The sequence below is a fragment of the Danaus plexippus genome, chromosome 2 (genome assembly GCF_018135715.1).
Source record: "Danaus plexippus chromosome 2, MEX_DaPlex, whole genome shotgun sequence".
NCBI lineage: Eukaryota > Metazoa > Arthropoda > Insecta > Lepidoptera > Nymphalidae > Danaus > Danaus plexippus.
The window spans coordinates 1,330,043-1,356,056 of NC_083537.1; the positions used below are offsets into that span (position 1 = coordinate 1,330,043).

At 39.0% G+C, this 26,014-nt stretch overlaps 2 protein-coding genes and 1 pseudogene across 4 annotated transcripts; 1 reads left to right on the forward strand and 2 right to left on the reverse strand.

Annotated features, from left to right (window-relative positions):
• Window positions 1-2,655: 2,655 nt before the first annotated feature.
• Window positions 2,656-4,776, reverse strand: LOC116779669 (translationally-controlled tumor protein homolog). Its single transcript, XM_032674063.2, has 3 exons — window positions 4,621-4,776; window positions 4,167-4,425; window positions 2,656-3,067 (listed from the first exon to the last, which is right to left on the reverse strand). Exons 1-3 carry the CDS (start codon window positions 4,646-4,648, stop codon window positions 2,836-2,838), a joined length of 519 nt encoding a protein of 172 aa, XP_032529954.1. The 5' UTR covers window positions 4,649-4,776; the 3' UTR covers window positions 2,656-2,835.
• A 341-nt stretch (window positions 4,777-5,117) lies between these two features.
• LOC133318711 (zinc finger protein 37-like) lies at window positions 5,118-14,044 on the forward strand. 3 transcript variants are annotated; one of them, XM_061525601.1, is made up of 18 exons: window positions 5,118-5,298; window positions 5,756-5,854; window positions 6,149-6,257; window positions 6,412-6,647; window positions 6,988-7,180; window positions 7,265-7,488; window positions 7,785-7,983; window positions 8,060-8,178; window positions 8,659-8,799; window positions 9,319-9,474; window positions 10,555-10,699; window positions 10,832-11,033; window positions 11,379-11,454; window positions 11,558-11,728; window positions 11,858-12,133; window positions 12,312-12,401; window positions 12,933-12,992; window positions 13,137-14,044. In XM_061525601.1, the coding sequence occupies exons 1-18, from the start codon at window positions 5,164-5,166 to the stop codon at window positions 13,227-13,229; spliced, it is 2,724 nt and encodes a 907-aa protein (XP_061381585.1). In that variant the 5' UTR covers window positions 5,118-5,163; the 3' UTR covers window positions 13,230-14,044. The 3 variants fall into 3 exon arrangements, with proteins under 3 accessions (XP_061381585.1, XP_061381529.1, XP_061381625.1); XM_061525545.1 differs by having other exon boundaries at window positions 5,119-5,298; window positions 13,134-14,044; XM_061525641.1 differs by having other exon boundaries at window positions 5,119-5,298; window positions 11,558-11,722; window positions 13,134-14,044.
• A 395-nt stretch (window positions 14,045-14,439) lies between these two features.
• Window positions 14,440-25,832, reverse strand: LOC133319332 (patronin-like; annotated as a pseudogene).
• Window positions 25,833-26,014: the final 182 nt, after the last annotated feature.

Consider the following 26,014-nt stretch of genomic DNA (forward strand, 5'->3'; position numbering starts at 1 on the left):
GGTATTAATTATATAAAACACCGAGCTCGCGAATATTCTTCACCATAAGGCTCATGATGCACCAGCTAGGGGTTACCTGGATTCCGGATATTGATGACAAAATAATATGCAAGTTTTATTTTATGGTAAAACTATTATTTGATTCGTATCAATATCCGGAATCCATCTTGATGTTTGTTATCTCCCGGTGTCTTCCGAAATCGTTGACGCCTGAATATCTAGAGTAATAATTACTTAAATACCAATTTTATTTATCAATTTTAGTTCAATAATAATTATTAATTGATTAAGATACTTGTGTATTGACAATTCGATGTTTTAAAATTAATTAATTGCATTGAAATAATGCGATAAAGGAACAGATGCATTTACAATATGTCAATTATAATCTATTAACTCCACTGGCAGTGATTCTAAAAGGCGTCTAGTATTTGATATAAAGGTAAGTTTCGACGAAATTAAAGTTAGCCACGGCTGATCTTACGCAACCTGGAGACGCTTCCATACCAGCATCTTTTAAGTGACTTGACCCATCCACCAATCATCGTGCTAGACGCTGGTTTCACAACAACTCTTCGTGTGATAAAGAGATGATCTAAATCTCCGCGACGCGGACGGTCTGACCTAAGAGCCAATAATCTTTTGACACAAAATATAGCATTAAAGTTATGAATGGCATGTGATTTCAATCTCTATAGAGATTGCCAAAGGTTAGCATTGTCACATTTAGAAGCAAAGACTGGCCAAAAGATCAGGTCACCTTCTTCATATAATAACCTTTGATAATAAACGTGAGATCATGAACACGACCCGATGAAGTACAAGAAGTTCTGCGGCACTTCTTGAAACATCGTACAGACTAGTTTGATTAGGATTGTGTGTATGATGTATTGTATTTTCAGGTTTAAGTTTAGACTCACCGTTTAATGTTTCGAATAATTTATTTAACGTTCCTATTTCCTGAATATAATTTTGAATACCCTCACTATTAAAAAAATATTCTCAACTTGGGGGTATTTTATAAATAACATCACGATGCAACTCCTCCGGAACTTGTCTTCGAAGCGATTCCCTTCGCAAATTAATGAAGCCCGCTCTTCTACCACAGACTATTTGTAATATATCATCCGTTATTCTGCTATAGCTAGGATCTTTTGAAAATAACAATTAGATTTTATCAAACAATGCATTTGGAGTAAGTGATTCTGTCGATTCACTAGCCCAATTCACAAGAGGCTGCAACGCTTTATGTACCTAATTCTGTTGTTTGATTACGTAAAGCGTTTGTTAATACAGCAAAGGTTCGTTCTAATACATAGTAATAGGGATCAACTTTCAACATTGCTGCTTCAAATCATTTTAATTCATAATTGACATAATTCTATTCTACAAATCCGTGGGCAGCTAAATATTTCTTTTCTGCGTCGAAAAATTTAGTAGTAATAATAATAATCGAATAACGTACCAATCATCGTAACTGAATCTTTGTAACTCAATTAATTTTTGCAGGTATTTGTCATTTGATATAATAAAAACCAGATTTTTGACTGTCGTACAAATTTCAGATAATATAGTTACCCGATTTGATGATTCATCATTTGGTCGCTTTAAATATACCTAATAGTTTGAAAGTGATATATTACTATCTAGGTTTGAATTTGTCTTTACTTGCTTTTCTTTACAAGATTTGTTAAGAAGGCAACTTGTCGAGATAAGAATTCAAAATGAGCATAACTTACAGTATTTCATTCTGTTCTCGTTTTTCTGAGCTCGAATAACAACTTCTCGAAGAAACGCTGTCACTATTGCTTGAACTTATTGACAATGGGCGCATTCTTTTCCGAGAATTTAAATTTTCTTCAATACCTTCAGATTCCATTGTGTAAACAGAGAGAGGTTTCACTTAAAAACTTTAATAAAATAACACTATCGTTGAATAATCTCACGTTTAACTATTTGTCGACTTGTAAAAGGCGCGAAAAACGACACTATAATGAAAAATTTTCGCGAGCTGTGTTTTATATAATTGATACCGTGAAGAAAGTAGCGCCACCTACACAGAGAGGTAGACGATATTTGCTGGCAAAAGGCAGAAAGATGGTTGCTTGACTCAAGAAGTATTCAAAATGGATTCCGGATATTGATACGAAACAAAAAATAATTAATTTCAAAAACTTGGACGAACTAGTTCTTAAAACAATTGTAAATATTGTTTTAAAAAGGTGTGCATTTTTCTCAACTTTTGAATTATTAATTAATATTTGTCTTAGAGCTGTATGAATTATATCTCAGTATTATTATTTCCTTATATATTTATATTGAGAAGTTACTATAACAGATTTCTTAATATTTACTAGAATGTAGTTAAATTTTTTTATAATGTAAACAGCGCCATCTGTTGAAAATCTTAAGCTTTGTGTAGTGCAAGATAAAATCTTTATAGTTCCATACTTTGTAACTTCGTACTCATAATGAAATCAACACATTTAAAGAAGCCACAATCTGCGTGATGAAAATAAAATATTCTACAACCTAATTTTACTAAGATAATTAATGAACTAGAAAGAAAAATTGCTACAAAATTGCATACGGTTTTTTGACTAAAACAAAGGTATAATAAAATACAAAACATTAAGAAAAATAAAAGACATTAAGTTCAGTTGTTCATTAAATTATTTATTTTAATAATATGCAACATTTATTCTTTACAAAAGTTCAGCCTTTGATGGGGAGTAGCCGAAGCCGGTTTGGTTAACTGCTGAGCGGACATGATTGGTGTAAATAAATAAAAAAAGTAATTAGGCTCTGGACTTGTCAAAAGTATCACTTATGGAATTAGAACTTCTCCTCCTCGAGGCCGTGCTTGAAGAACATCATGATGGGGGTGGAGACGCCATCAATGTCACGGTATTCCAGCATGGCGACCATGCCGTCACAATCCATAGACTCTCCCGTGAAAAACTGTAGATCCTTAAACCTACTGAGAATGTCTTTCATAACTTTGTTCATATTAGTCTTAAAAACATCTACTTGGTCGGGGGATTTTTCTTCTAATTTTGCCACTAATCTGGAATAGAGACACAAACACTAATTTTAGTCATAACATTCAGATTGTACAGAAAGTATGCATGCTAAAAAGTGAGAATTTCAATTGAAGTATTGTAATATTATTTTCTTGACTCGGCAGTAATAATATCAGCTCCCTTTCATGAACAAACATTATATGAATGAATATCCTTTCATAAAAGCTTTTTGTTCTAGCATCAATAGCTCCTTAGCCCGATATATTTATCAAGCTCTGGTATTAGATGATGCTATCTGGTCATATTAAACACAAATTGCTTAAAGTTTTAGTCTAGATTATTAATGAAAACAAAGAAAATTAATAAGTTGACTTAGCACAAAATTTTCCCATTATTTTAGGGGCTTACTTTACTGTTATAAAATCTATTAACCATGCTTTATATGAAGACAACACAGAAAAAAGTACTCTCAAAGGTTACATTACAAACACTGTGTTACAACATCACCTAGACTTATTTTAATGCAATTATACAAGTAATCTCTAAAGACGAGATAGCATATTGAATAATGAAAGATATTATAGATTTTCTTAAAGTAACCAAATTATAATTCTACTAGAATACGTCATAACCCAATATTCAAGCAGTTAAGTAGTAAAATTGTCTTAATTTACTTGCAGATGTTGTATAAGACATGTCCAAACAAATTTCTAAACTAAATCATAAATTATATGGAATGTTTAACAATGTGGAATGCCACACACACAGTAGATATGCTACTCTACCATTTTACTTTAAGAAAAGAAAACCAACCCATGACATTAGAATGATGGAAAATGTTGTAATGACAGACATTGATAAGGTCAATGTCATCTAATAGATAAGAAATTGGTAAACAATTAAAAGCATGTGCTTATTCATATGGCAGAATAACTTTAGTTAAGATCCAGAAAAGGAATAATAATCTATTATGTGTATTATTAATAGACATCTTAATTAACTAGATCGATATTGAACAAATAACTGGCCAAGGCACTAGTAACAATATGTTCCACGAAATACCTTTCTGTTGAATCATCGTAAAGCAAAAATTGTTATGCACTAAACAAGCAAAATTGCCACGCCATAAAACACTTCACTCACTTTTTCATGTAGTCTTTAAGGTACAGGGTGTAAGACTTTTTGTCACCAAAGGCATAAGTCTCCACAAGCCTGTGGTTCAGGACAATGTCTACACCGCTAACGACCGCCGAGTCTGTGCCCTCGTCGGCTTCTTCAGCTGAAGGATTGAAACCATCAAGTTTGATATCGCCCTCTGTTCTTGACTCCAGTTTACCGGTGACTTCGTAAATTACTTCATCAACCAGCTTGATTCTGTATGTGTCCGAGAACATCTCGTCACCTGAAAAAATATAAATAGATAATTAATTAACATATTCACTAAAATATATTCCAGATGTCGATGTGGCAAAAACATTAAAGAAAATATAAAGAAACTAAGACATTCCACAAACGTCAAATTCACATCAATGGTGTATGATAATTATGAGAAATATGTTTATAAATAAACTAATACTAATATAATAAACATAATTACCAGTAATAATATCCTTATAGATCCTCATTTTGTAGGATTACGGGCGATTAAAAATAATAAAAACCGAAACTACGGCTCCCAGCCCCAGGAACTCAACCGGAAAGGCCGTAAAAAGAAAGAAAGGAAATAGTGTTGCCATTATAATAAGCTCAACATTTTTATTGTTATTTGTGTTGCATTTATAACAAATAAAATTTCTAAGTAAACATTATGCCTATATGTATTAAAAATAAATATTATACAAAAAATACAGTTTCAATACTGTAATGTTTGTTACGCAGTTCTTTTATTTTTCTTCAAAAGAATAACATTTTTACCTACATAACTTTAATTAACTTTAACTTTAATTTTGAAATATATATCTCTTTTATTAACAGGATCATAATAACCAGATATAGTTATTTTATGATTCAATTTTGAATATATTATTGTAGGCTGTAATTATTCTTATAAATAAAATTATTTTCAATTGTCAAATGCCAATGTTATTCATGGATTGCGGATATAGATGGCGTCCTGTGGTCAATTTTATATGATGTAAAGATGGAAGTGTTTCTTTATAACTCTACAGTTTGTAGATTATGTGGCGAAGAAAATGATAATGGAACATTACTATATTCATGTGAAGAAAATAATCAAAGCTTATGTGAAATAATTAATACCTATTTGCCAATAAAGGTAAAATCTTTGGAATTAATTTGTGGTTGTTTTGACTCCAAATTATATCAATATGGCTGACTACTTTTTTCTAAATATATCATTTCATTCCTTTATTTTTTTAATTCTATATTTCTTATTTGTACTTCATCCATATGTATTATAAAATGTTTGCCTTTTAAAAATTGATATATCACAAATTAAATAGTCTTTTAAATTAAGTTTTCTTATAAAATTTCGCCTGAATTTGGAATCCCCTGTTTTATTAGTATATAGCACAACTTCTCGCGCCAGTATTTGACATTTTTATAAAAATAGTAATGTTATCAATTACATATAAACCAAAACAAGCATTATGTTTTTGTTTTCTTATTGATCTATTAGTATGTTCAGATAGTAAGAAAAAAATTTATAGTTTCTATCTTTTGTAATTGATTCGTTAGTTGAAGTAACTGATATTGTTTTGTATTTACATCAGGTATCTGATGATGGAGAACTACCACGGACTATTTGCCCTGGATGTACAATTCAATTGGAAGCAACAGTTGAATTTTTAAATCTAATTATAAATGGTCAAGTCAGTAAAATTTTATTAAAATTTATGGAGAGCTTTCGTATTGAAATCATTTAAGATCGTAAACTTACGAATTGCGTTATTTTGTAATTATATTCAGGCGTACTACATTGAATATTTTTTTCAGAATACTTGTATTGTTCTTTCAATGTGCAGAATGTTGTGTAGTGTTTTTAGTATTTTTAAAAATGTGTAAAACTTTCATAGTTTGGATTTAAAAAGACTATTCTTTGAGACACAAGACACTCAAATTTTTCGTTTCGACTTGATTTGACAAAGGTATTAAAACATTTACAGAAAATTTTGCGTGAACTTTACCAACGAGAGAAGGAATACAAAAAGACTGTTCTTAATAATTCCAATAAAGGAACTCCGGAAGTTATATCAGAAAAAATCATTTACGAAAGTAAGGGAAATGAAATCTATCACAATTTATTTACAAAGACCATAAACCATGTTTTCACTTAATTATATATACACAACTGTAGTTGTATCATTTTGGACATTATATTAATGGATACACTATACTTTATGGATTCAATGAGAGTCTTATATTTCAGTAAATACAAGCAATGGGGTGTATCAAGTTGAGCATCCAATATCACTGCAGGTCAGCGGGCTTGATAAACCAAAGAGAAAAAGAGGCCGTCCACCAAAGAAACAGAAGACTGCCGAGGAGATCGCCCAGGAAACTCCCAAAACAGTAGAAATCGAGGATAAGACGGAGAAAGATGATGACGAACGTTCAGGGAAGAGGAGGAGAAAAACACCTACCAGGTTCAAGGAAGCCGTTCAGGTATGCAGGAAATATTTAAGATTCTTTTCCCTTCATATCAATATTACTTGTGATATAAGTAGAATATGATATGACTAAATGTTTTACCAAAGCATGTTCTACTGTAACAGCAAGCTTTGTATATGTACATGACATGGTATTCCTAAGGATTATTGAAACCATTTCACAGTAGCAGATAACTATTGCTTGTTTATTTTAATGAAGCTTCTCAGCGACAGATGCAAGTGTAGTTTTAATTATATTACTCCCACATATAAACAAGACAACACTCTAACACTATATTACATCCAATCAAGTTGATTACATAATATATTAATAGCTGTGATTGTATGATTTCCAGGGCAAGGAGCTGGAAAGAATATTCATTGAAGAAGGCGTCATAGATGGCAATGAGAGCGACCACAACACAAAGGCTGATACGACACAGGAAAATAAATTACCAGTGAACAAGGAACCACAGGTTATAGGGCATTTGGAGGCGTCCGGAGAGCTTGTTGTGGTGGTGAAGGGCAAGGGAAGGGGTAGACCTAAAGGTAGATTATACTATATGATTAGTAAAATGGTTACTATTTAGACGTGAGTACAATAAGTACAGATAATTTTTTTGTGTTATCGAGGTCGCACGCGTCAAACCCGCGAGGAATGCGCCATATGTGGGCTGGAGTTTGCTGCGACTGGTCGCTACATGTCCCACATCGCTCAGCACGGACCTGTTCTTTACAAGTGTGACTGCGGTCAAACATTCACTACTAAGCTACTGTTCTCCGAACATCAGAACACAAGCGGTCACAGCGGGCGGACGGTGGTGCCCTGTAGAAACGAAGTCGAGTCTCAGAAAGAGGTGACCGAATCATTTAAATGGTAGTCTTTTTATACAGCACTTATAAAAGTCAGTGCACCTGTGAGCTGTGCAGGCCTAAAGAGATCCAGAAAGTAAAATGGGGGTGTTGTATAGTGATTAATGAAATTACAAATTTGGGAGTGATTTGTAATTTCATTTAATTCAGCTAGGATGAGTTATATAAGTTTAGTAAGAGAAAAGATGGGGTTGCTAAAAAATACTCCTTTCTAATAAATAAAATTTAAGTTTGGGAACCCCTGTTTTAAAATTATGAATAATATTTTATATTTCTTTAGTCCGAAAAGAATGAAACGCCTTTGATCGAATTGATACCCGAGGCTGTAGAGGATGTTGTCAAAGGAGATATACAAATACCTCAAGCATTACCTGATTTGAGTGATCTCGACCCGCTGAAGTGTGATGACCATGTCAAGACTGAGATGGTGAAAAACGAACAAGAGAGAGAGGAGAATGACCCTCTGCAAGATGAGTGCGGTGAGGGACTCATACTGAACACATGTGTAATGAAGTAAACTAAACGGCTATGAGACATTTAAATGATGATTTACAGAGACAGCTGACGGAATTCGTGAGGAAGTACAGGACAGCAAGAAGGAGAAGGTCAAGATTAAGTGCAACCACTGCGATAAACTGTTTGGCACCCGGCAGAGCAAGTCGCTGCACATAAAGGTAACCCGACACCCGCGCCCCCTGTGGGTCAACGTTAGAAATAGACAGTTAATATAAAAACACATAATTTTAAGCCCGTCCATTATATGTTCCTCTACCATTCAGCAGCATCGTGACTCAAGTATGGAGGCTTTATACACTATTGGAAAGTAAAACAGACATAAACATTATTATTAGTTAATTATATAGAGATAGTGTAGTGCAGAGTGGCGACCGGGGGTTCCAGGAAGACTACGAAACTTACTTAAGTGTATTATAATAAGAATTACATATTAAAACTTACAACCTAATTAAGACTACATGATTGCCCCGATGTCAGGACAGCAATCCCATTCCATAGCTCGTGTGGTGTCAGGAGTCTCCTGGTTCGGCTTGGCGTTCGTTCCCGGAGTCAGCGGCGACACTGGTTATATGTTACTTTATCCGTACGCGATTGTCCCCCGCGATTAGTGTACATTAAGTGTGTGTGTGTGTGTGCAGGCGGTACATCTCGGCGAAAAGTCGTACGTGTGCCCGGAGTGCGGCGCGCGGTTTGCGTACCCCCGCTCGCTGGCCGTACACCGACAAGCTCACCGCAGGGCGAGGCCCTCCGCGGGCTACGCCTGCGATCTCTGCGGGAAGGTGCTGTTCCTACTATCCTGTAATACCTTAGAGTACAGACTGCACAGTTAAATAGCAGGGTTTGTCCGTGTATTCTATATACAGAGACGTTTCGTTTCTGCGACGTGTACAATGTGCAGTATGTTCGAACGACGCATGCAGTTTTATTTGTGTTTTGGTGTTTTGATCGTCAGCTACATGTTACCCACTATTACCTATGTATAGCGGAATAAAAAGTGCTCTGTCGTAGTAAAACTGATATAATTTGTTTATTGGAGAACTAAAATTTACAGGAAAAGCATCGTTCAGAGTAGAAAGATACACAAGAGAAGTGGGACGCACAGACGTCTCAAGATAGATTCAATATGTTAACAGATAATATTACGGTTTACTATCTGTTAAATTTTGCCAACGCTGTGGTTCGTGTATTTCTAAATATTTAATACGTCTAATAAATCTCAACACAGCATCCTGCTGACGGTAATGTTTGAGTATAAACCTGTTCTCGCTAGTCTGTATGAGCCGGTATTTGTGTTCCAGGTGTTGAACCACCCGTCGTCGGTGGTGTATCACAAGCAGGCGGAGCACGCGGACCAGCGCTACGTGTGCGGCGCGTGCGGCAAACAGTTCCGACACAAGCAACTGCTGCAACGACACCAGCTGGTACACTCGCAGGCCAGGCCCTTCTCGTGTAAGGTGAATAACGGCTATTGACATTCAATGATTTCGAGTCCTGATTTTTAGGTTCTATATATAGCGTAATTTTCTAATTAAAAACAAATTGACCATGAATATATAATATATATATACATATATGTCGAAGCACCATGTTCAAGTTGAGTATCAAGAGCTGTGACGTTAGCAATGCTGCCGTAATGCTCACTAACTCCACTTCCAACAGTCGGCTTATCCGTTATCATAAATAAATCACTCTCACTTACTTGCACTAGTTATTTCCAACGACTCACGCTTAGTAATTTAATAAGCTCCCTCCGGGAGAGCTCCCGCACCGCCGTCTCCGCCGCCACCGTCTCCGAATATAAATGCTTGTTGTGGCGTCATTACGTTCACTCTTTTAATTTTAAATAAGTTAGGATGAATAATCTTAGTGAATCAAATAATCAATAATCATTACGTAAGTTTTCGTAATTAATTATTGAATAATATTGATAACAAAATGGTTACTGTTTAATTATTTTTTTTACTATGACTTACAGAATAACTAATCTTCACATATTACAAATAACGATACGAATTAACATTTTTCTTCTTGAACACAAATCACACAATCATATATAGAACAAATAATTCTGCTAAAGAAATTACTAACGCCATGACATTGTTTACGTCCCCTCTACCCTCTAAAGCGGAATTACTTATCAAACAACTATCCCTCATAATGGTTTTAAATGTCGTTGCGCCGACATTAGATTATTTAACATTATATTTTGTCAGAATCCTATAACAAACAAAATCATTAAAAACATAGGTGTCTCATAAATACAAATACAACCGCTACCTCCAAATAGCAAATAAAACCTAAACTGGCACAGCCTTGTCTTAAAGAGTTTTTATTAATTATTATCTTAGACCAAAACACCTCAACCTCGCTCACTCACAAAACCTTTCCCGCGTGAAACTGAAGAGAACAAATGTCATCGCTTAAACGTCTTCGGGTGCGTTCAAATTAAATGTGTGTTACCTAAATATATATATATCTATTTAGAACATTTATTTACAATAAATAGTAAATTCTGATGCATCTTGTAACTCCAGGTGTGTAACGCCACGTTCAAGACGAAAGCCAATCTCCTCAACCACCAGCTGCTGCACTCCGGCGTTAAGAAATTCTCGTGTGAAATTTGCAAACATAAATTCGCACACAAGACCAGCCTCACGCTGCACATGAGATGGCACACAGGTCACTAATCTATTATTGTAGTTTAAATAACTTCAATTTTAATTAATTTTCTTTGATAAAAAAATTAATACTGAATTTTTAATTTCTTTTTTTGTGTAATAAGACCATATATATAATATAATGTATCTGTAGGGGTCAAACCGTTTACTTGTGGCGTGTGCGGTAAGAGCTTCAGTCAGAAAGGGAACCTCTCGGAACACGAACGCATCCACACTGGAGAGAAGCCGTATCAGTGTGCGCTGTGTCCTCGAAGATTCACAACCTCGTCCCAGCACCGCCTGCACGCCAGGAGACACGCCGAACGAACACACTGCTGTGGGAAATGCGGGAAACGGTCGGTCTAATATATAGATTATCAAATAAAAATTCGTCGTATTTCCATAGAACCCGGTTAATGAACGATGACGGATAAAGACGTCGGTCAATGAAAACATACCAATACTAATATTTGTGTAGCAAACTTGAAATTAGTATTCAATAGTCCTGAGGATTGTCCTACGCTTACAGGATACAGCTATAGGATACAATTAGTTTCTGTGACACCTAGTATTGGGATCCCTGGTATAAAGTAGAAGTTATAAAAGAAATATATATAATCGACTACTAACGGAATGAGAATTGCTGTTCAAATGTTAGGAATCCGTCAACTTATTCCTATTATTTTTGTGTATTTTTCCAGCATGTCGTCCCGCAGCGTGTGGGCGGCGCACGTCCGGCGCGATGACTGCACGACGCGGCGGTTGGCGCGACAAAAGGTGAACGAAGACGTACACGGAGCTTTACGTATTTTGTATAGTTGATTTACCTTGAGCGTGATGAAATATAAAATCAAGGTAAAATTGATTAAATATGTCACAGGTCACAAAACAAATAAGTTTATTGGTAAACGACAAGAACCATCAGCCGGTGCAGCTGGAAGATCCCAAGCTGTCCGACGACAACACCGAGGAGAGGGTCATATACGTGGCCTACGACACCGAAGACTCCGAGTCCACCGCCTTCCATATATTAGACCCAGAACAGGTGCAGGTGATATATTACAAGGGTTACCTATCAGGAGAACGCTGCTAAAATTATATGGAACAAGCTAATGCAAACAGATTTTACTATAGAAAATTAAAGTTACTGTATACATTGGTGATTGTAATATATTTTTAGACTGCTGATATAGAACAGAACAAAGTACTGACGACCTGCGAGCTTTATACACGACCGTCGCTGCTGGTGTCGCAACAACTACAGCAGTTACAGCTGGAGACGGCCGAACAGCAGGTGGTGGAACACGAGCAGCTGGAAATAGACGAACACCTGGAGCTGGAACACGAGGAACTCGGCCTGGACGACGAGCAAATTAAGATCGAAAACCAGATGGAGATTGAAGAAATTGAGGAAATAGAAACGAGTCCTGTAGTGGTCGGCGGGCAGAGCATACCCGTGAGATGTGGCACAGTGATATTACGTCACAGATCTTAGATCTGTTGAAATTATTGTTATACTTATCAGCAGCCTGTTTTAATGACGGCATATGCCTTTCAACATGAGCATGTTCATGGATATGGGAAATATTAATCAATTTTGTAGCTTTAGTTGTTTGACGTAGACTTTTCTCCAGGTGACGGACGAGCGCGGTAACCCACTACACTTCACCATGGCTGACGGAACCAAGCTGGCTATCACCTCCGTGGACGGCAAGTCGCTGCAGGTCGGTGGAGCAAACTATATATACATATATTTATATTCTCGGAAGCAAGATCAGAATTGACTTTTTTAACATAATATTTGATAAAATTTCACTATTAATTTATTAAGTTTACACGAGACTTAAAAACAATTTTAATTAATAACTTTCAACTTTATCGATTTAAATTTATTGTGAAACAAAAAAAGATTTAAACACACTCCGAAAATCTACTGTCGATTATTCTACCGCACCAACGCGGTACGAACGAAAGAGTCCTGACGGCTGATTTCTTCTGACAGCTGTTATATGCAGTTCGTTCGTCTCCTACCCTCTTATGTTCCTATATATATATAGGAACATATAATATTATATATATATATATATATATATATATATATATATATATATATATATATTATTCATGATACACAAGTGAAAAATTCCTCTTAAACATCTGTTGAGATATCAATGTACTATATTAAGACGTTAGGAACACTCGGTGTCATGTCTGTAGTGAATCATATTTAGAACGATATAATTTATTGTTTGCAGGTGATAACACAAGACGGCCAGACGATACCGGTGGAGATCAACGGATACGACAACCAAGACGTGAGGCTGTTTGACTTGCTAGTGTACTACATACAGACTGCACATATCTATGACACTATCTGAGATCTAACGAGCACATACCAGAACAGATCTACACACTTGCCTTGTAATATATACATATTCATTACCTCCTATAATCAGCAGGTGCCGCCGAGCCCCAACGCAGTGGTTCACCAGCTCCACCTGCAGAAGACTCCGCCGCCCGCTCCCGTCACTCACTACTTCACTATCGTCTGACACGGGTTGACATTCCTCTCTCTCTCATCACCAGTCTCCAGGCTACCCGTACTGTGATGCGCCTACCACAAGTGCGCCTCGTCACTACATACGAACCGTTCTGAGGTTTTCGTTCACACATCCTCACACACTCCAACTCTCCGTGTGTTGTCGCGATGCCAACTTGTATTTTGCTACTGTGATTTGTGTAACATATTACCCCCTGTATCCGAGGGGACGTTTTTCGTCAGAGTAACTTATCGTTACGTTTATTTCCTTGTGAATGTTGGACTCGACTGAATGTCACTATGTTTTAGGTCCTCGCTAAGGGCGACACCTTCCCGCGCTCACTGTCAGCGCCGTTCAATTTAGAATGTTTTATTTTTAATTAAAAATCGTCATAATTTATAATTTTACCGACGGCTTGTGTTATAGTTACTGTTGACTCACACGCTAAGTACAATTAAGTATTATTGATTAGTATTTTAATGGTAATTCGGATCTCGGGATTTTGCAATAACTCATCCCCGTCCTCATTTAATTTTATTATTGAAATTATTCATATTGATATTGATTGAAAAAAAAAATTCTATTGAATCATCCGCAGCTCAAATTCCTAATACATATATAAGTGAATATTAATTCTAAGACACACTATTTAGCCGCCTTTCTCTCGGTACACCTGATGTCTGCCGACCGTTAGTCGCTACCGCTCGCTGTGCGTTGGTTCGTTTTTATTTATGATTAATATTATTTCAGTTACTCGACGGCTCGAGTCTGTGAACAATTTATTGTTTTAAGAATAATGTGTTAATGTGATTAAAAATTCAGTTTTATTTTTAATTTTATTTCACGAACCCACTCTATTCCGTTTATATTAATTTATTAATGTTACTTGCAATGTTTTATATCCATTTTGTAACATCCTCAATCGGTTATGACGTAAGGTTTGGTGTGTGACGTCATTCCGGATCGCACTTTACGGACTTGATATTATAATAAATGTATTAGGGGATATTGGGCCATTGTGGGAGTGGCCGCACGGTATATCAAATTAAAGCGCTCGCTTGGCCTGAATAAGTTTCCTTATATACTGTTTTTCTTTAATTCATTCTCTCCGTTTCCACACCAATAATAACGATCTATAATATAGTCTAGGAGTTAACAAAATAGATGACTTGTATTTATTTTTAAGGTATATTGAATGTATGGGTGGAATAAAACGAACACATAATATGAAATTCAATATTATTTCGTTATGCTTTTTATAATACAATATATTTGCATACCATACGCTATCGGTAGTACATAATTGATGACCCAATCATTGAACAATCGAATGATATACATAAATTTCAGTTTAACATCGTTTTAATAAATAGCTGTATACAAAAACGAAAACAATTATTTACAGAATAAGGCAGTACGATAACCGCGTAGAGTGCGCCTTGTCCTCTTAGAGCTATACAAGCAGTAAAAATTGGTTTCGATTCAACGTAAATGAAGGTCAATCAGACATAATCATCTTAATCATATCTCCAGTCAATTGAAATAATCACTAACAAGTTAAATATTACGTGTAAGCAGAGATTAGTTTGTGAATTTGTTATTCCTTACTACATACGAGCCCTCCCCCCACCACGTCCCCCCTCCACCTCTCATCGCTGACAGAATTGCATGTTTGGCTATTACATGTAAACAACAGTCTTTCTTATCTGAACTCGTCCGTCGAGGTAAGAAAGAATACAGTGACGATCCCCGCCTCGCTTACAACTATCCGACGGCTAAAGCAATATTCATATAAAACTGCATGTTTGAGTATTAATAAAATGGCAGTGAATGAAGAGCGCCGACTTCGAAATATTGAGTGAGAGATGCGAGAGTGGTGGGGGGAGGAGGGGGAGGGGGCGATATTGAACCTGGAACAAAATAGTTTCCGTTTGAGACACTTGGAACGTAACGACCATCTCACTAATACATATGGCATACACTGCGAACACTGATCCCGACGCATCCGGCTACACGCATTCATACTATGTAGCGTCACCACACACACGAGTGTACATCGAGATAAGAATTAAAATAATCACAATCATCCCAAGACAAAACACAATGTAACAATGAAATAAAACGATAGTTTGCCACACAATGAGAGGAAATCATTTGGATTACAGAATATAAAAATAGTTGCATACAGGACGCTATACAACGGTGTGTGTGATGCGGCACACGCGATTGGCTACTGACGAGCAAAATTAATTTTCAGCGACGACAACTACCAACGAAAGTCTCTGAAAAATCTCAAAAGGCATAACAAAAAAACACTAAGATATTTTGGTTATTAATCAGCTGATATCACATAATTAGTCGGTAATAATAATATTTGAGACTTTCGGCATTAGGCGCTACACACACTTCTGATCGATAACAAAATTGAAACGCGTTTCGGACCACGACACGCGGGCCGCCGCGGCCGCGACCTAACTAGAATGAGTCCGCATAAAGATACGTTTATTAAAGCCAAATTTACTTAAGCAATGATTACGCTAAAACACGTTAAAATCGATAAAGGACGCCTTAAAGCCAAAATATATATATATCTAGAACATTCCAGTCAGGTCGAGGCGCGCCATCACCTATCGGATTCGAGTTTCCGCCCCTCCTCTCCGTCACACAGACCTCGACCATCGGATCGTTGCAAAATCGTCGCAAGTAACAAACTATCAACATTCAGTGCGACGTTTCTGAACGACGACTGCATTCACAGGACCGTCTTACTGTCATAGATTAAAACCGGCTTCGACATTTTTAATCTGTGTGCATTAAGACTAAGTAAATGCAGCTTACAACCACGATATATATAAAAAAAAAGAAATTATTAAAACGATTCCCGGCACGAGAAACTCGCTGAGTTCAATACAGCGTCTCGACGTTCCAGCGAGGCGTTTTAAGCCGGGAGTCTGTAAGGCTTGACTCGACTACAGCCGGCGACTAGATAACGTGTATTGTTAACGATGAGACGCAGCCCTAGATGACGAGCGCCATGTCCTTCTTGCTCGGCAACTGGACCTTCTTTCCCTGCCACAGGGAGTTGTGTATCGTGAAGGCATCTATGGTGACGGTCAGGTGCTTCGTGTGAACTTGAGAAAGCATTTACTGCCCGAATTATACCTGGAAAATTACGTAAACAAAATCAATTTGAATGACAATATCAATAAAAAATTGTTTTCCATATACTTGTGTCATATTTCATAATGTGTCCATACTGATATTCGCCATCACGTGGGTCGTACAGTCACTATACAATACTAACTTGAAGAACTTGTCGAACATTCTATCGTTGACGTGTTTGGGTCCCGTGCCGTACAACTTGGCGACGGTGTCGGTGTCGGGGCAGTAGCTGTAGAGCGCCCTGACTGGCAGCCAGCGTCCCGGAACAGCACCAGGAAGTGTTTGCTCTCACTGCGAGCGATCTCCTCCAGCACACGCCGCTTGGCCTCGGCGTTCACGGCCCCCGGGAACACGCAGTACTCAACCGCGTTCAACATTATACCGCGGTTGGACTTCGTCGCCGGCTGTTTGTACAGACGAGGACCTGGACCGCAAAAAACCTTATACTATCTGTTCTGAATCAATTCATTCAGATTTTCCTGAATTATATTATAAATAGTGATCGTTACAAGTGCTGTGTCGTGATTGGAAACTATTCTAGTCTATTATTTTATATTTGAACGAATCAATCAACAATATATACTTCAAATTATATCTAGGACAATGCACAGCCTCGATGGTGTCATGTATTAATGGTGCGCCGTGATGGGTGTTAGTACAAAAACATCGGTGATTAAGCGCATGTTAAGCGGAGACGGGACGAACTCTGTTAGAACAAAAATAATCTCAAGTCTTAACAAACCATGCCTTAAAACGATCCTGTAGTTGGCATGACATCGCTAACATACTGTGATGGTGTTCTACTACTGTGAACCTCACTAACTAACTAACCCGACAACATAGCAAGAAAACCTTTACGTCGTTCACGGTAGGGCGCTTTAAGGAAACACCCAACAATAATTATTATACTTAGTATATATTGAATGTGTGTATGTGCGTGTATAGCGATACTGACCGGAGTAGTCCATGATGGAGGAGTGTGTGGAGGACACGTCTGATCCGTCGTCGTGGTGCCTCCTCTTCCGATGGCTCCCGGAAGGGCTCCAGGCAGGGACCCGGGCCCCGAGGCCGGAGAGCCGAGCGCTCGCCCGCCGGGGGACGCCGCGCGACGAGGGGGCGTAGCACGACCGAGACCCGAGTCTACATACACCGGCATACTCACACCGTTAACGATGTAGCGACTTCAGTGCATCCATCTCTTTACATTTTGTAATGCAAAGCTTGTGATTGGCCTATTGCTCGTCAATCAAAAGCCTCTGCTCAACTCATAGGCATGGAGCCGTCATATTATGTATGTAATTTTAACAAAATATTAAGAATTTTTTATTTATAAGTGAATGAGTGAACGAAAATTTTAGAAAATACTTCAGTGTTGTTAACCACATTTCATAGAAGTCTAATTTTCAAAGAATTAAACAGATTATGCAGAATCGAAGACCAGATATTAGTTACCCAGTTAGACTTAAACTATTCTCTTAGTCTAATTCTAGCATACGTTAGGATTAGTTTGAGAGTTAGCGGAAACATGTTTCAACTCTAAGAATATCGATTAAATGGCTGCTAACTATGCTTGCTGTTTTGGCCGCAAATTAACACAACCTATATGCTATCAAATGTTCACTATACTTGAAACAAAATTACGAAGCCACAATATCAAATTTTATCATTACATACATCTAAGAAAAGCTTCTGAATACATTAGCAGGCATTCGTTATACAAAAAAAAATCGCCAAAAAAAATAAGGAGGCGCTACAATAAAAAGCAAATACATGACAATTCGATAATTAAAAAAAATTATACTATACTCTTTTTATTTGATAATATTCCAATAAGTAAGATTTAAGCTGAAATATAGGAAAGACAGTAAAATTTTCTTTCCAAAAAAATTAATTAAATTTTGCTTTTACATAATAAATGACTTAAATGGCAGTCATAACAATGAATAATATTAAATCACAACCATAATATTTCTATGGAATGTTTCACTGAACAGTAAAAATTTATAAGGAAATGTTTACTAAATTACCCTAAATTGGATGAATGGAACGATGTCATACCAACACCAGGAAGATATAAATAGAACATGCAACACATAAACATATACGTAAATAATATTACCTCATAAAATAAACCACAACCTCATAGCGAAGGTACCAGAACGTCTAGGACCCAAACAAAACAACGGTGTGCAACAAGACAGAGGTTCGCATAAGGTGGATATTTTTCACTATTTTGTTATGGCAACACTTTGATAAGAAAAAAATAAGTGACAAACATCCTCCTTGATGCTGCAACGCAAAAAAAAAATAACCCAACGCCATAAGCGAGCACCGGCTACCGTAAGTAGGCTGTACAGTATCGGCGTTTATTGAAGTGTCTTACCGCACAAGTTCATAAGAGAGCTAGATTTCCTCCCCGCCTTAAAGTTATTCTGGTAAGTGGAATATTTAGACCTTCCACGAGTCGACTGTGGTTCATCATTCACACGCTCTGAAATGTTTCCTGTATGTCATCATGCGAAACGAACGAAACGCGCGCGGTACGAGACATGCATCGGTCAAGCGGGCTCCGATGTGTTAATGTAGCAAACAAAATTAACTCGTCGAATATATAAATATATGTATGCATGGACTACAAGGCACCCGCGTCCATCGCACGATCAACTCGGTAACAGCTCTCAGTCATGTACTATAATACAAGAACCAATTCGGGTAAATGCGCGGAAGGTCTAGAGGGGGGCATCGATTGGGGAAAAGCTAATGAAAGCTCTCTCTGTCGTCACAGGTCAGTTTGCAAACTAACTAATATGGCTGAAATAAATGATATCAAGCGTAATTTTGCGTCGGAATATATTTAGCCAATCTATGCAATCATACACATATATAAAACATTACATACTAGATAAATAAAGGTACAAGCGTCTACGAAATAAAATCAAAGAAGCTTCACCGACTATCGGATATCGAGCCACATGACCATCCTAACACGTGTCCATTCAGTTAAAAAAATATATCATTAAAGGTTCCACAGGTTATAATAAAAAAATCACTCAAAACATATGGAGGACAAAAATATCTTCAATATTATTTAATCATCACATCTCTTCATATTTCGTGTCCTCAATCAAAGCAATCATCGAGACAGTAAACCGTTTCTATGCGTTCCGCGGAGCAGGTACATACAAACGACTTACTGACAGATTCAATTCCACCGGCGGATCAAAATGTCAGGGGAACTGAAACGCGTGTGGAATTGTGAAGCGAAGCGCGTCAGTGTTAGTTGCCCACGCGGGGTCGGGGCGGGGGAGGAGGTTCCCACGAGGGGAGAGGGAGGGGCGGGGGAGGAGGAGGAACTGACCTCGTGATGTCTTGCAAGAGCCGCGGCGACCGAGGGGACCGCTGGAGGCGCTGCCGGGGACATGGCACCGCGGTCCTCTACAGGAGACTCTGGAAAAAATATTAATAAAATGAACAGACAATACTGAGTCGTTACTAGTAAAACTTCACAGACTTTGTGAATGAATCGGTGCTTGGTGGGTGTGCGGTTTCTGCGTTTACTGTTGTGAGTGAAATCGTTTATTTAAATAATCATTAAAGCCATTGTTCGTCAAAACTCGTATTTCAGGTGCAGATTCACGTTATTATAATATATACATATATATTTTTTTGTAATAAATTAGTAAGCACGTATTGTATTGAGTTATACGGTCAACTTATTACGAACGTGCGAAGAAGCGAAACTTACAGAGAATCGGGAAAAAATCTATATAAAATTACGAAAAATATAACTGGCTCCACCCTCGGTCCTCAGGTATTGGAAGAAGTTGATAATTACATAAAATTATTCAAAGTCAAAACGATAGTGTGGAACCGACATCACAAGCCACATACCTCTATACATAGTATGGCCCTTTCGAGGTTGTCCTGCGAGCCGCGGTAGTAGTCACGTCTCATAGTGCCTGCACACACACACGATACACGTATACTGTGCTACGAGTTTCAGCCTTAAACCTTACACAATAAGGTTCTTTGCCCCTCACCGTTCAGTACAGTATACGTATACAGCACACAGTAGCGGAGATACAGCCGCAAACAAAATATATGCAGTGCTTTCAGCTTACAGCGTCATACGTAAACACTGCTTTTTAACATATTTGCAGTTCAAATTATTAATCAACATAAATTATATAAAATAAAAATATATTTAAATTACTGCATCCCTCGGAGGTCGTATACTCGTAAATTTTTTTCACAATTTCAACTGCAAACTGCATATTAAATATTAAATGTGCATTGCCTTTGGAAAACAAAATATAGCTAAAATGAAAATTTTATCAATCTCCATGTAGATAAAATAATAGTAGCCACAACACATGCGAGTAACTTATTTAAAAATATGTAGAATTTTTCATTTGTGGATTTTATTCTGGTTGTTTGAGTATTTCAATTATCAAATACGTGGTGCATCGTATACTTGTTACTGTTGTTCACAAATGATATCAGGTCTTTGTGTGAATGTTTGGAGGGGGTGACTATATTATGTGCCTGTTTTCCCGGGTGTAGTTGAGGTATGTACCAGTGAGGTTCGTTGAGGACGGTTGCTTGGATCCCAGCATGCCCTCAGCGGCCTGGAGCGCTCCGCTGTCCACGTGTATGGTCTTCGGCCGAGCTCGTGCCGCTTGCTTGCCGCGCAGCCGCGGCCCGGCCGGCGTCGCCCGCGCCGCTGCCATGCTTCATCACCTCCATCAGGTCGGACTTGTCAAGCACCTTACCCTGAAATGACAAGTGACGTTGTTGAAATATAAAAAATATATTGTTATTATTAAAAATAGTAATAGGATTTCTAGTGACCTCTCGCTCGGCCTCCTCGATAGCCTTCTTGAGCTTGTACTGCTGTAGGATAGCCTCCCTCCGCCGGGCCTGCTCCTCCTTCCGAGCCGCCTTCCTCTCGGCCTCGGCCTCGTCTCGTGCCCGTCTCGCGGCCGCCGCTGCCTCGGCCCTCGCCCGCGCCTCGTCCGCCCGCTGCCGTCGTTGCAGGGACAGCAGCATGATGCGTTCTTTCTTTCGCTCCATCTCCTCCGCAGAATTCTTGAACAGTTTATTACGTTAACTTATGTAGTTTTGGAGTATACTCGCGTATTTTTCCTAATAATACTCACAGGGTCCGGTTCATTTCTCCTATAACGAGCGCGGCTGGTTCAGCGCTAGGCACTCGTACTGGGGACAGTCTCCTCGCCTCCCCCGCCATGACGTCAGCGACTCCTCCCGCTCCTCCACTGGCCGCGCTGGCGACGCCCGCAGCACGTTCCCCTCGCTCCACCCGCTCCGAGACTCGCTCACTCCCACGTTTCTTCAGGACTCCTCTCTGGACTGGGGTACTCGTTCCGTTCTTTGCGAGGTGAACCCCGTTTCGCTCTCAGCGGGGGTTTAGGCCGTTTCGGCTGCTCGTTGTCGAACGATATGTAGAAGCCCTTCTCGCTGGCTCCTCGCGCTCGAGTCGCTGGAAGGAGTTCTTGCCGAGGGACGGCCTGGTCGGGGAGGGGATACGGTAGGTGCGTGTCCCTGAGGAGATGTTCAGTCTGTTGATGCCCTGGCGGAGCGCATCGTCTTCGGCGTTACCGATGAAGGAGATGTTCTGCGGCTCCATGTCGTCGGGCGGCGGAGCGGGCACGGGCCCGGCGACGTGTGTGTGGAGTGTGTCGTGTGAGCGTGCAGCTGATGCAGTGCCACAGGCTCGGTCCGTCGCGCCTCAGGCAGCGAGCCTTGTCTCTGGGGCGTGCGAGCTCGACGTGGGCTCGCAGGTGGAGGCGACTGCGAGACGAACTGACCTCCAGCCACTGTGTAGCTGAGGTGATTGTTCTCCCTTTCGATACCGTTCTGGTATCTGTCCGTGTTGTAGTGCACCTTGAACGTGTCCTGTGGGGTCCAGGTACGCTCGGCCGGTGGCGGCTGAGGCGAGGGAGACTTCCAAGTGCGTGTCGCCGGCTCCGGAGGCTGCTGATACTGAGACTGCTGGTTGTTCTGCTGATGAAGCTGAAATTTTATATGTAAAAATCAGAAAATTTTAGAATATCCAATATGGATTGATGCAAAATAGATAAACGGGCCATTCATGACAACAGATTTAACTCTATTTAATACATATATTATACTTGTGGAAATGGGTCGGTTACCCATGCATCAGTGTATAAAATGTTAGTCACTCGCCTCGGAGATCAGGGCCAGTGGACGCCAGCCACCTCATCAAACGACTATGTCATACCTGCCAGCCTCTGAGCTCTGTATTTTCCTGCTGCATCTGGGCGTGCTGCGCCCACGTCCGCCTTTGAGGCGGCGGCGGACTATCGTGCAAATAGAACTGTTGTCTTCCGAATTCTTGGTCTATATCCCTAAACTGATACTGAAAGGTCTGCGGCGACTGGTTGCCCAGCTGGTTGTTCAACATGTTGGCCAACTGGGTTCCCATCTGGTTGGTCATCTGGTTGGACTGGTAGAAGTCCCTCGGTATGTGCGGGGTGGAGCCGAAGCTGTTGATCGTCCGCGACACATTGTGCTGTGAGCTGAATTGGCTGTGCTGCAATCCAGTGCGTGCAAGGCTTATGTATGTGTCGTGGTTGTAGATAGAATTTTTTTAATATTGCATTTTATATTATGAAGACATATTAAGTTTTTCTTTAAGATCATTTTAAGCATATCAAGATTGTACTTTTACAAGGAACGTTTAGCAGTTTGTTTTAGAGTTAAAAGTATGTTGATATTACAGAGGCGTCGTTACTGATTGTGAACGAACACTTCGGGGTTTGAGGAGAGTGTAAGCCTGGCTGGTTAAAGCTTTCCCACACCTTTATGGAGTGTTACACGGCATGTGGCAAACAACTCTGCTTACCAGTTGTGGAATGTTTTGCTGAATATGTTGTTGGAATGGGGACGGCGGCGGTTGGTGCTGTTGAAATAGTTGCTTGGCTTGTTGCTGTTGCTGTAACAGCTGCTGCTGTTGTTGTTGTAATTGCTGCTGTTGCTGCTGTAGTTGCTGCTGCAATTGTTGTTGCTGCTGTTGCTGCTGCTGCTGCTGGTGTTGTTGCTGCTGCTGCTGGGCTTGCTGCTGCTGCTGCTGTTGTAGCTGTGTTTGCTGGCTGGCGAGGCGCGCAATGTCGCTCTGTATATCCTGCAGGCTGGAGTTCATTCTGTAAATATTAGTCACTGGCTTTTTCGCGCCGTTTCTTTCCACATCAAGGGAGTAGGAAAAATAGGATAAAAAAAAAGAAATTCTTTTATTCCAAAATTTAGATCGGGATTTAATATTGAATGAAAATGATATAAAACAGTTAAGGAGCGAAAAAAAAAATTCTAAAAATCTTACTTCGCTATCGATTGTTGGTATTGTTCCAACGCTACATTGTCCACAGTTTGGTTGGGGGCGTCCACCACCATCTCCTGTATAGAATTCATATAAGGATACTGTATTAAATCAACATTAATATGTCAGAATACAAACTACGTTATGATAAATTCTTGTCAAGCTCTAAATCATTGATCCATTTATTTGTTAGAATTTTTTTACGGCTAAGAATTAGAAAATATTAGAAAGATATATACAAAATTTTACATTACGTTACCTGGAATAATCCTTTAGTAAACGAAAAATAACCAACGAAATTAAGGGTCAACTGTATTATACTAACAAAAAATATATAATGAAAACGGGTTAAGGATATGTTTACACTAGCACTGTTCATCCTCATGATGTAGTCGAGGGAGCAATTTGGAATACGACTTATTGTCAAATAAAAGAGGTATATTAGGTTTAATTCCAAGTTTTAAATCGGTTAAAAAATTTGTGCAAGCGGAACAAAAAACTACTTCCGATTTCTCAAATGTTTCATTGGAAGTTCCGTCAAATCTCTCTGAAGCTCACGTTCAACTAATATTAGATATACGTATACATATATCAGTTTCGTACATGCAAGTTATCCACGGACATGCTCGACTGACGGAACCTACGCCTGTGACGTGCAACCCACAGACTCTAAAGCCAACGTTTAAGTCTACTAACCAATAGTTTCATAGTCCCGCTTTGTGACACACACACACACACATGCATATTAGACAATATTACACATATACAAGACAAGCAGTTCTCACCTGATGCGTGTCAGCGGGCGCGTCGTCGGCCGGTGTGCGCGCGCCCTTACCCTGCAACACGTGCGCCTCCACCGTTACCATGCGTGTCGCTACTGGAGCGCTCGTTACTTGTGTGGTGGCTTGTACGATATACTAATGTGTTCGTGTACGTGAAGCTAATACTGTTTGTATTCGATTAACGCGTCTCCGACTACACTTTGATGAGATGTTTGTGACATATAACATTGTCATAATAAATAATACTTATGTAAATATTTAATAGCTGATACAGTGTGATGTGAACTACAGCACAGTGATGACGTAATAGTCTTAGGATATCATCGTGTATGTAGATTATCGAGTACATGCTTTAAGGTGTAATATTATTTAAGTGCTATATAACGTGTGACGTAATTCACATATGATTGGAATTTGGATATGTCGATTGAAATTTACGTCGACTTAAATTGGTGTTTACGTCGAAAAAATATCATGAACTTTGTATCAAAAATGTTCCAATCTACTGATGGCTGACGAATGATCTTCTTCTAACTAATCATAATTTAAGCAAATATTTTGTATACTTAAAAGACGCTAACTGACATTTGTAAAAATCACTATGACTGAATGCTGATAGATTGCAAGGTCTGAATAAAAGCCGTATAAGCGTGAATTTGAGTAAATTTTTTTTAATGTATTTACTGCAAAAAAAAATATATTAAAAAAATCTAGAACTAAATAATATTTCCATAAACGGCACTCACCAGGGAGGCCAACTGGTATTGCAAAAACGTATCCTAATGAAATAGAAAAACATATAGTACGCCCGCCACCACAACATCACAACATTCATAACGAGGGTCAGTGTGCCCTCAGCTCAGATGTGGACCACCCCCGGGTCTCAAACTTATCGAGAGTACGAGACGTTTTAAAATAAGGATAAACTACAACGCCGTCTCAGCTACAACACACTTCATACTACAACTACGGCACCGGACACACAAGTCGAGTTCTTTAAACGCTATCAATAGTGTACATGTTATAAGACCAAACATATACTGACACAAACACGGACACCTCCCATACATCACCCACACCCCCCTTCCCCCTCCTCTGACTCACCCTGGTCACAGCCTGTAGGAAGGCCTGTTGTCCGAGCTGCTGTCGCTGCCTGTTGACGGCCACCTCCATCCTCCTCTTCTCCTGTTCTATTCTCCGTCTCTTCTCCTCCAGCTTGAGCCGTATGTTGTTCAGCTGCGCCGCCATGGCGCCGCCGCTCGGAGACGTCGCCTCGTCCGACAGATCGTCCCCGTCTTTATTGCGACAACAAATTTACAATGGAACGGCAATAATACTTTCAGTACAACCTATTGTATACACAGAAAACGCTGACACGGGATCGGAAAGATACGTTGATTGAAGAAACTATGAGATGATAATAAATTTTTGTATGAGACGTAGAACGGTCGGGTGAGAGTGTATTTTGTAACGCATTGTATTACCTACAGAGCATT